The 12,389-nt window shown below is 42.0% G+C and overlaps 1 protein-coding gene across 1 annotated transcript; it reads left to right on the top strand.

Moving 5' to 3' along the window:
• Window positions 1–5,425: 5,425 nt before the first annotated feature.
• On the top strand, window positions 5,426–6,493 carry LOC129766477 (uncharacterized). The gene has a single exon (XM_055767010.1). It carries the CDS (start codon window positions 5,426–5,428, stop codon window positions 6,491–6,493), a length of 1,068 nt encoding a protein of 355 aa, XP_055622985.1.
• The last annotated feature ends 5,896 nt before the right edge of the window (window positions 6,494–12,389 follow it).

Here is a 12,389-nt window from a genome sequence, read left to right as displayed (position 1 = left end):
TGCAGTTTGTGGGGACTTCAAGGTCATTGTTCTACGAATATAAGCAACAACAACCACCGTGTTTTCATCAAATGGACAACCGTAACCCATCGCTTCCGTGGAATCGATCCAGCACACCAGTGCCTGTGGCTGCATTCAATCTGTAGAGAAAAGTGAGGACCTCAAAAATAAGGACAAAACCTTTGGCATCGAGAGAACAATACAAAAATATATTGTCGCTTTTCAGGGCCATTCACAAAATAGTTGTTGAGAGTTATTTACAAAATACGATTGCTTTTTTTTTGCTGTCGCTTCCTTTTGTATTTCGTTCGTTCGTCTCGTTGGACCCGCCCCTTTAGCTGAGTCTCCCAATTTGTCTCTATCCTGTGAGCATGTGCCGCACAAAACGTGCGAACCCCTAAAAAATAAAACTGTTGCTGACATTAGCCACAGGGGTGACAATAAAGCTCGCCAATTGGGATCGAATTTGACAGAAGACAGATCAATACACGATACACCATAATCACACATTCCACACCATCTACTAGAAGACAAAGGACGACGAGTTAAAATTGAAATTGAGTTGAATATTTTATATACATTTATAATTTAAATGAAATACGAATTTATACACGAATTGGACTAAAAATTCTTGAAGCTAACACAATAAAAAACGTGTTTGCTATCGAGGGTCCGACAGACAGATTTGAAGTAACAAATCTTCAAGAATTGTTATATTCTTCGAGTAAACCGATCGTAATCAGGTAACCACGAGTTGTCAGTCAGAACACGACACGAGAATGTCTTCGAAGAGAACTAATAAGGGCGCAATTCCAAAGAATGTGGCGAAACCTAACCTCGAAGCATCTCCGCGGAACTGTAATTCCTGTACAGATCCGGATTCAAGAGAAGATATGGTAGAGTGTGAAAAATGCCATAAATGGTATCACTACTCGTGTGCAGGAGTAGATGAATCCATACAGCGAAGCAGTTTCATCTGTACGCGGTGTATTCCTCGTGTTTCGATTCCACCTACCAATGTTTCTCGCAGCAGCAGGTTATCCTCGTCAAGTGCTAAGGCGGCAAGGGCTAATTTAGAGCTTCAGCGGCTGGAAGAGGAGAAAGCTCTGAAAGACAAGATGAGGAAGGAAAAGGAAACTGTGGAAGAGGAATATCTGGCAAAAAAGATCCAAGTAATGCAGAGTCTCATAGATGACGACGTAAGTGAGAAAAGCTTCAGCAGTCGCAGGAGTGGCATCAATAAAGTGAAGCAGTGGCTAGACGTACAGCAAAATACGTCCTCGGAAGCGGTCGTAGCAGTAAATCAGATCGTTATCCCGACGTTTGCTGAAAGTGTGCCCACTACAACGAATGTCTCTCCGAAGCTTCTCATATACGCCGAAAATCAACAATCTCAGCATCAAGCAGTACGTCTCGATTCATCACAGCAACCAGTGCAGATAACATCGGAACAACAGAAGGAACCACATCAGCTAAATCAACCGACTTTGGTTCAACGGAATTCACCAGTTCTTCAACCGATTCAGATTCAACACCAGCCAACAGTTCGCCCAACAATGCTGAATCAACAGAAGCCACCAGTTCACCCGACAGTGCAGATTCAACACCAGCCACCAGTTGGCTCGACGATGCCGGATCAACAGCAGTCACCAATTCACCCGACAGGGCAGATTCAACAGCAGCAGCCTCAACTACAGATGATTTCATCAACACAGAATTATTACCCATCACAAGTTCGTTCTTCGGCACGGGATCACCCATCGCTATTGCCACTTCTACCAACGACATTCCATCGGTCCGGGATTTTACAGCAGAGGAAGGAAGTTCATTCACGAGCGGAACAACAACATACATTTTTAGTTGCACATCCCCCACCAACAAATAACCCAAGACCTATTATTGGTGAAGTATATCGTAAAGAGGTAGGCCCATATGAACCAGTATATGAAATTCAAAATACAGGTCAGTACACTCAATATGCCAGAGATAGTCATGTCAATGTTGGTCAACCAATGTTAACATACAATTGTCAACCATTATCTTACTCTACACCACATATCGAACTCACAAATGTACACCCGTCCTCTACTGTCAATCAAACGACTGTGCGAGACATTCGGCATAACGAGTCTCATTATCACCGTTCTGAACTGAACCGCCCTTCTGCGGTTACAGTTTCCAGCTACCAATCACCTATGGTATCGGCATCATTTGCTCCGGATGCACCATCAACGAATTTTGTTATAACTGGCCCTACGTCACAACAGCTAGCTGCTCGTCACGTAGCATCAAAGGAATTACCAAATTTCAGTGGTGATCCAACGGATTGGCCAATATTTATAACAAGTTATAATAACTCGACTCAGTTGTGCGGCTATTCCGACTCTGAGAATATTATAAGGCTACAACGCTGTCTAAAAGGCAGCGCCCTTGAGGCAATGAAGAGTTTTTTATTACATCCCTCAACACTGTCGCAAGTTCTGTCAACACTTTACACACTATACGGGCGGCCCGAACTTATCGCGAGTACACTAGTGACAAAAGTGAGAACTACACCATCACCAAGAGCAGACAGGCTGGAGAGTTTAGTGAATTTCGGACTTGTAGTGCAAAATCTATGCGCTCATTTAAAGGCAGTCGGAATGAACAGTTATCTTCAAAATCCTTCGTTAATGCAGGAGCTAGTAGACAAATTGCCAGCCAACGTTCGCTTGGATTGGGCACTGTACCAGCGTCAAATTTTATCACCGGATCTAAGCACATTTGGCGAATTCATGTCATCTCTGGTGGCAGCGGTAAGCAGCGTGGTGACGCCTACTGGAATGAGCGGTCAAAAGGAATCGAAAGGACATAAAGAGAAGGTGTATGTTAACGTACATGCGTTTGATAGTGCGGAGTCAAATACGCCATCAACGTCCTCCGTCAACGATTCAAGGCAACGTATAGAATGCGTAGTATGCAACAAAGCGGAACACAAACCGAAAGATTGTTTCGAATTCCGAAAGTTGGACGTTAATGCTCGCTGGAAAATAGTTCAGGAAAAACACATGTGTCGACGTTGCCTTATTCCACACGGTAGACGCCCCTGCAAATCCAATGTTTGTGGAATTGACGGCTGCGAATATCGACATCATAAGCTTCTTCATAGCACGAAACTGAACGTAAAATCAAAATCAGTTGTGCCAGCCAAAACCTCTGGCACAGTTTCGATTCATAAAGAATATGGAAATTCAACTTTATTTCGATTATTACCCGTAACTATTCACGGAGAGAAAACATCGATAGATACGTTCGCGTTCCTAGACGACGGATCTGAGTTAACGTTAATAGACGATGAGTTGGTTCGTCAGCTTGAACTTTCTGGTCCTATTGTCCCACTATGTATGCAATGGACTGGTAATGTGACGCGATCAGAAATGAATTCGAAGCTCATACAGCTTAAAATCAGCGCGCGTGGGAGTAGTAAACTGTTTCCTTTAAATGTCCATACAGTAGCAGATTTAGATCTACCATCGCAAACGCTCGAATTTGACAAAATGCAAAATGCATACCCACATTTGAAAGGGATTCCGATGCAAAACTACTGCAATGCTAAACCTCGTTTGTTGATAGGCTTGAACAATGCATCATTGAACACAAGTCTGAAGGTAAGGGAAGGACGAATTGATGATCCGGTAGCAGCGAAAACTAGGCTGGGCTGGTCAGTGTATGGAAATAATAACAACCGTACGATAAGCCGAGCACAACATGTTCACGTCTGCAAACAATATTCCAGCGAAAGCCTGCATCAATTAGTGCAGAATTTCTTTTCCTTAGATGGATGTGGAACAACATCCATAACAATAATCGAGTCCGACGATGATCAACGTGCCCGAAAGATCCTCGTGCAAACAACAAAGCGTACATCAACTGGTCGTTTTGAAACCGGATTACTATGGCGATAAGATGTGGTAGAATTTCCGGATAGCAGACCAATGGCCGAGCGTCGACTATATTGTTTGGAGCGTCGACTAGCAGCTGACGTTGATCTGTATAACATCGTTCGCAGTCAAATCGCAGACTATCAACGAAAGGGCTAGAAGAGGTAGAAGAGGCACTGCAGGTATCGAAAGAGGTGAAGACAGTTCATGCAATGGCAGGGTTTGAGATGCGCACTTGGCTGTCGAACTCCGAAGAAATAACACGAAACATCGGCGATGCAACACACGAAGATTCTAAAGAGTTTTTCATCGAGAAAGAAAATGAATGCCAACGAGTGTTAGGGATGGTATGGTGGCCAGAAGAAGATGTATTTCGATTCACCGTTATACTTCGGGACGACCTTGAGAGACTCGCAGAATCAGGAACGGTTCCAACGAAAAGAGAGCTTCTTCGATTCGTTATGAGTTTTTTCGACCCGTTAGGGTTGATAGCCATGTTTATAATACACGGTAAAACTATGCTTCAGGATGTTTGGAAATCTGGTATCGATTGGGACGATAAAATCACGCCCAATATCTACAATCGCTGGTGCCGATGGATGACGTTGTTAGAGAATTTAGCAACGATTACAATACCACGCTGCTATTTCCCAGAGTATGATCCATGTAGCTATGACAGGTTAGAGTTGCACGTATTTGCCGACGCGAGTGAAGCAGCTTACGCCTGCGTAGCCTACTTCAGAATCACCGATCGGGGACGAATTCGATGTATGTTAGTATCTTCTAAAAGTAAGGTGGCTCCTGTGAAAAGTCTCACCATACCGCGTTTAGAGCTGCAAGCAGCCGTTATCGCTACACGATTGGCCAAAACAATAGCTTCAAACCATAGCCTGACCATAACAAAAAGGTACTTTTGGACCGATTCCAGTACCGTGCTTTCATGGATCAGTTCCGATCATCGTCGTTACAGCCAGTAACTAAGACGCACTGCAGCATTCGTGCATTATTTTATCAGATGTTGCAGAAACAAGAGTATAACTTCGAATCAAGAAAATAAAAGCATTTCTAGGGAAGACTTACAAAGAGCCGAAGTCACTATATTCAGAGCAGTTCAAACAGAGTGCTATTCATCCGAGCTAGTAAAGTTGATGAAGAACATAGAGTTACCGTGGCACAAAAGGTTGTCGTTGGAAAAAAGCAGCGTCCTATATAAACTCACTCCATTTCTTGACGAACATGGGGTCATACGTTTTGAAAGTCGAATCGACAATGCAATTTACATATCATACAATGCGAGAAATCCGATTATTCTACCGAAATCACACATCGTAACGTGGTTGTTAGTGGATTCTTACCACCGAAAACTTGGTCATAGCAACAACGAAACAGTGGTGAATGAATTCCGACAAACATTCTACGTATCCAATTTGAGAGCATTAGTACGCAAAGTCTCGAGAGAATGTGTTTGGTGCCGTGTGTACAAGAGTTCGCCGAAGATTCCGAGGATGGCTCCTTTACCTGTAGCCCGTTCAACTCCATACGTACGTCCTTTCAGTTACGTCGGTATCGACTACTGTGGGCCATTTCTTATCCGAAGCGGTAGATCCAATGTTAAACGTTGGGTCGCTTTGTTTACGTGTCTAACCATCAGAGCGGTGCATCTTGAAGTGGTACACAGTCTCTCAGCTGAATCCTGCAAACTGGCTATTCGACGTTTCATAGCAAGAAGAGGAGCGCCACAAGAAATTTATAGTGATTGTGGGACCAATTTCCAGGCAGTAAGCAAGGAACTGATAGTAGAGATTAACGACATCAATAGACATCTTGCCAATACGTTCACCAACACAACCACTCAGTGGAACTTCAACCCACCTGCAGCCCCCCACATGGGCGGAATATGGGAACGCATGGTTCGTTCCATAAAAGTAGCCATGATATCGCTATCCGCAGCCAGGAAACCTGATGATGAGTCTTTCGTTACTGTGTTAATCGAAGCCGAATCTATGGTCAATTCCAGACCTCTCACCTACATGCCTCTGGAAACGGAATCCCAGGAATCTTTAACGCCGAACCACTTCCTGTTGATGAGCTCGTCCGGTATAATTCAGCCTCCGAAATCGACGCCAGACGAACGCACTACGTTACGCAGCAACTGGAACATGGTTCAACTGCTTATTGACCAGTTTTGGAAACGATGGATAAGGGAATATCTGCCGAGCATATCCAATCGTAGCAAATGGTTCAAAGACATTGAACCACCGACAATAGGTGCCTTGGTTTTAACCGCTCATGAAGAGCTTAGGAATAGCTGGACAAGGGGACGGGTGATCAAAGTCTACCCCGGAAAAGATGGGCGGGTACGTAGAGTTGACATACAAACGAAGAATGGCATTTTTCAAAGACCTGTATCTAAACTGGTAGTTCTTGAAGTGGGCAATGACTGTATAGCTGGCTCAGTTGACCAGCAATACGGGGTGGGGGATGTTGCTGACATTAGCCACAGGGGTGACAATAAAGCTCGCCAATTGGGATCGAATTTGACAGAAGACAGATCAATACACGATACACCATAATCACACATTCCACACCATCTACTAGAAGACAAAGGACGACGAGTTAAAATTGAAATTGAGTTGAATATTTTATATACATTTATAATTTAAATGAAATACGAATTTATACACGAATTGGACTAAAAATTCTTGAAGCTAACACAATAAAAAACGTGTTTGCTATCGAGGGTCCGACAGACAGATTTGAAGTAACAAAAACAATAAATTTAAAAATATATTTAACAAAAGTTGCCCCATTTGTATAGTCCTACCTCACTCCTATTATGTCCCCGACATTACCCATCCGTCGTTTTAGTTATTTTTACTACTTCGGTAATAAAAATTATAGTTTAAAATTTGAAAATAATATGAATCCCTAAATATATGCTTCCCTAAACGGATATCGCTACCATACGTCGACACTCTATCAGATATATGGCATATTACATATTAGATATAGAAAAGTTATTTTTCATTCATAATTCTCATCTCGCAAGTGTGTTCATTCACATTTTGTAAAACATGCGAAAACTAATCAAATATATTTTTATTTTATTATTTTGTAACTGTCCGTCCCAGTCAGTCAGCGCCTTCCTCCAAAAAAGCTCAACATCGGCCCCTAGGGACCGACGCGGGGGTCAACGTGTTTAATCGTAAACTGTGGTTTCTTTCCATCCCATTCCATTCCATAGTTGGTATTGAACCTCTTCAGTTCATTCGCCTCTAGCTCTGAAAAGTGCCTTTGTGGAAAGAGACACTTTTCCATACTCCTTCTTCCGTTGTCCTTAAAAGTCAATCCATTACAGCTCGACACTCACCGGCAACGATGTTGCTATGATGTCCACCAAATGAAAAGTGAGTAGAATATGCTTGCTTGTAGTTTGTTGAATTAAAGAGACTTTATACTTCTTCAGTTCATTCGTCTCTAGCCTTCAAAAAGGCCATTTGGAAAACTCTACTTTTTCCTCGTATTACTACTTTACCCCCATTGCCTTGAGAAAGGCATTCGATCCCTCACCGTCCAGCTCGCCCAGCAGTGATGTTGCACACTCGGTGTCCTCACGAAAAATGAACAAATTGTTGGTTGGTTGGTTTTTGATTATAGAGACTTTAAACTTTTTCAGTTCATTCATCTCTAGCCTTGAGAAAGGCCCTTGGGAAAACGTTACTCTACTCCTGCACTACACCTCCACCCTCATTGCCTTGAGAAAAGCACTCGATCTCTCGTCGTCCAGCTCGTCCAGCAACGATGTTGTCCAGTCAGTGTCCACACAAAGAACGATGGAACAAATTGTTTTACTGGTATTCTGTTTTATTGTGTTCCACGCTTCGATACAGCGGGCTTCTTTTTCTTCGAGACAGGCTTGTGTAGTGAATGTGATGCAACATGTTTGCGTCCCTTCTGTTCTTGTACCGAGCCGTGTGTGTTTCTATGTGTGTGATATCAGCGTTAGGAATGAATATAGTCCGTTCGCTTGGCCTGCTGGATTGAGACTGCGATATCTTGATGATTATGTTGATTTAAAGAGGCTTTAAAGTTTTCAGTTCATTCGCCTCTAAACGATTGTGATATCAAATCTAGCTTACCCGGCAAACTTCCTCCCGCCCAAAATTTGTTTTTTGTTATCAATACCTTAAAACATTTACGTTTTCTTACTAAGCCCAAGTTCATGAGTCCAATCGCAGCACTGTTCGTCGATTGATCTTTGAATCGACCCCGTTGAATTTACCTTTTACTAAAAAAATTCCTGGCACTTCTACCAAAACTCGTCATTATAATATTAGATTATTTTCAGACACAATTCTCGTTCAAGATTTTTGAACCACTTGCAAATAAAACGTTTCTCCGTTACATGGAATAAATGTTCGATACAGAAAATATGATGGAATAAAGACAGACACCTCCCCTCTTCTCCCCTTAGAGAGGGGGAGGAGTATCTAACCACCATAGAAACATTTATTCCATCCTTAAACCTCCATATGCCAAATTTGTCATCGTTTGCTTGATTAGTTCAGGAGTTATGCAGAAATTTGTGTTTCATTTGTATGGGAGCCCCTCCTTTGAGAGGGGGCAGAGTGTCGAACCACCTTAGAAATGGTTCTTCCCCATAAAACCTCCACATCTTCTTCTTCTTCAATGGCACTAACGTTCCTAGAGGAACTTCGCCGTCTCAACGTAGTATTACTTGCGTCATTTTTATTAGTACTTAGTTGAGATTTCTATGCCAAGTAACACGCCTTGAATGCATTCTGAGTGGCAAGCTCTAGAATACGCGTGATCACAGTGCAAGTCGGAGGAAATTTCTTTGACGAAAAATTCCCCCGACCAGAACGGGAATCGAAAAAAACCTCCACATGCCAAATTTAGTTCCGTTTGCTTGATTAGTCCTTGAATTATGCGAAAATTTCATTTGAATGGTAGCCCTCCTACCACCTCAGAGAGACGGGAGGAGTGTCTATTCGCCATAGAAATGATTTGGCGAATAGGAGGAGTGTCTATTCGCCATAGAAACGATTTGGCGAATAGACATTCCTCCGAATCCTTCGCATGCCAAATTTAGTTTCGTTTGCTTGATTATTTCTCGAGTAATGAAGAAATTTGTGTTTCATTTGTATGGCATACCCCCCCCCCCCCCTTAGAGAGGGGGGTGGAGTGTCTAACCATCATAGAAACGTTTATCGCACCCTAAAACCTCCATATGCCTGATTTGGTTTCATTTGCTTGATTAATTCTCGAGCAATGCATAAATTTGTGCTTCATTTGCATGGCAGGGTTAGGGTTAGCACACAAATCGGCAGAACAAATGTATGGTAAAACGGGAATGCTTCCAGTTTTCATTAATTTAAACCATTTACAGATTATGTGATTGTAATGTGTAGCAAATCAAACAAATCGTAGAGAATTTCGGATTCGATTGGTATGCAAATCGTCAAAATCTGTTCGCTGCAAAAAAAAGTTACTTACGTTTACTTTATTTTATAAAAACATGACCTGTTTTCTGATTTGGCACCCTTAGTGAAAGACGTAGCTCTACGTCAAAAGTTGAAACGTTCAACGGTTTTTGGCCCAGATGGCATTCCAGTAACAGTTTTTTGTCGCTGTGCTGCAGCTTTGGCGTTACCACTCTCCCGGAATCTTTCAAAATGTGTGGAAGCACCCCTTTGTATTTCCCGTCTTCAAAAAAGGAGACAAGTGTAACGCGATTAACTCTCGCGGGATTACCAGCTTATCTGCGACCTCGAAGTTATTTGAGATGATCGTGAACGATGTTGTCTTCTTCGAAATTAAGAGCTATATTTCACTAGTACAACATTGTTTTATGCCAAGACGCTCGGTTAGCACCAATCTTCTCGAGTTCTCATCGTTTTGTGTCAACCGCCTAGAACAGGGGTTTTCAGATTTTTTTTATGGCAGAGCACTTTTTATAGCAAAATAATTTGACGGAGCACCTGCATTTTTTAATCAATAAAACAAATCTTATTTGCATTGACATTACCCAACTGTGAACAACTCTATTTCGGTTTCGTGGCGCAGTTACACGACATCTGACCCGAAGTAAACAAGATAAATCACTATATGCCCAGTGAAATAAAATTAAATAATTGTTTTTTTCAAGGTGGGTTTTCGGGCGGGAGCATTTGCTATAACTTCGCGGAGTATAAATTTCCCGCGGAGCACCATTTGAAAACCCCTGGCCTAGAAGAACGAGTTCAAGTTGAATTCTATTTATAGCGACATAAAAGCCGCTTTAGATCAAATTAACCATCGCATTCTGTTGAGAAAACTATCCCGTCTTGGTGCTTCTGAAGGATTCATCAACTGGCTGAGGTCGTACATATCTGAAAGAATGCTCCGTGTTAAGCCTCAGTATCACACTTCTTCTTCGTATGCTTTTTGTTCGGGAGTTCCACAAGACAGTAATCTAGGGTCACTGTTGTTCGACATATTCTACAACGATGTATCGTTTATCCTACCATCCGGCTGTGTGTCGATCTACGCAGATGACTTGAGGATCTATCTGGCCATCAATGCTCTTGAGAATTGCCGTCGACTGCAGAGCTTGCTTGTTGCCGCCTGAATAAACTAACCATAAGCATCGATAAGTATGTGTTATCGCAAAAAACAACCAGCTATATTTAACTACACGAACGACGATTTAATCTTAGAGAGGGTCAGTCAGGTCAACGACTTGTACACCTTTCTGTTCATCACTAAGGCTAATCGTCAGCTTGGGTTGATATCAAGAATCTCTAGGGACTTCACTGATTCCTACTGCCTGAAATCACTCTATTGCTCTCTTGTTCGGCCGATTCTCGAAGCTGCATCTGTAGTATGGATCCCTTATCAGCATGTGGAGCACCAAGATTGAGCGGATTCAAAAATGCTTTATTCGTAGAGCGCTCAGGCATCTGCCTTGGCGTAATCCCCGGAATCTGCCGCCATATGCAGCCACATGTCGTTTGCTGAATCTGGATACACTTGAGAGACGAAGTCGAATTCAACAAGCCACAAGTACTGTTTGCGGGGGTTTTCGGATTAAATGGAAACGTACTCTCCCGGCGTGCACCTAACACGCATCACGTGTATTCAACGACTCTACACAAACATTCCTTATTGCTAATACTGGGCGGAGCATCTCGCCAGAAGGGAAAAATGGAAAGAGATAGACTGAGGACAGACAAAATGGTAAAATATGTTGTGGGTTTTAGCCTTCCGCTTTGCTTGAGCAAGCGTGGCTGTGGGTCGTAAACATAACATCGGACACTTGCGCTGTGTGGCTAAGCGTACACAAGTGTCGTGTTTATTTATAGTACTTGAATGTTATTCAGTCGGTCGTAAAGCGTATAGCGGGTGACTAATATTTTATGACTTGTGGTTTAACGAGGGTTTGGGAAATTGGTACTAAGTGTGAAATGAGATGAACCATGCGTGGGAAAGGATATTAGATTAAGGATAATGCTACACACTTTCGTTGCCAAACTTCTATGTGGTGAAATTAATGTGCCTTACTTGCTCGAGAAGCTGAACTTTCGCGCTCTCATCAGAATTCTGCGATCATCGTATTTGCTGCAACCGCTTCAATATCGTTCATCGTTTGGGCCACATGAGCCGATATCGGGAATGATCCATATGTTTTCGTCAGTAGAGCTGTATTTTTGATTTTGGAGAACCGTCATCACGCTTCAAAAACAGAATTGTGAACTTCGATGTGTAACATTTGTTTCTTATGATTTAAAATAAACTATTTTCAAGTTTTATAGTAAAAACCGTTTGCTATTTTGCACAACAAAAGATTAAGCTTCAACCTTCTCTAAAAAACGGTGATTGAAGCGGTATGTGGACGCAGGAAATGGCCAGATTTGTTGACCACTTCACACCCACTTTCCCTATCGGATAGACAGAAATTTTTTTCGACGTAATATTGGTTCGAAATTATTCGTTGAAATATTTCTCACAGAAACTGTGCTGTATTCGCAAACCATAATGCTTTCAAGTAGTACTAGTTTATTATGAAATAATTTTCCGACGACGCAAACCGCGAAACATTTCACGTATATCAAAGTGGGTATTATAGCAGATAAGAATTCTTGTCTCTTATGCTTTTATGGGATCCTTCGCGATAAGATTGAAAGTTTTGCTTCTCACGAATATACACCTGATTCTCGTTTTGCAGGGATTTTATTTGCACGGAATTTTTCGCACTGTTTCTAGAAATCACACGATTTGTTATCTAGAACATATGTAATGTGTGGATTCTATTCTAGAAGGCACGAAGAAGTATGAGAACCTCCAGCATATATGCAATTTGCAAACACAGCATTATTAAATTTAGTAGGTTAGTATAAGTAAATTAAAATGTAATTTTGCCTAAATAGTTGATTGTTTTTCAAACAACTTTTCATACAACATATCTAA

This window comes from Toxorhynchites rutilus, chromosome 2 (assembly GCF_029784135.1).
Source record: "Toxorhynchites rutilus septentrionalis strain SRP chromosome 2, ASM2978413v1, whole genome shotgun sequence".
Classification (NCBI taxonomy): Eukaryota; Metazoa; Arthropoda; class Insecta; order Diptera; family Culicidae; genus Toxorhynchites; species Toxorhynchites rutilus.
The sequence above is the reverse complement of the archived record's forward strand: the minus strand, read 5'-3'. Positions and strand labels throughout refer to the sequence as shown.

Excerpts from the sequence above, each read along its gene's own strand:
- LOC129766477 (XM_055767010.1), top strand. The coding sequence starts at position 5,426 with ATGGCTCCTTTACCTGTAGCCCGTTCAACTCCATACGTACGTCCTTTC.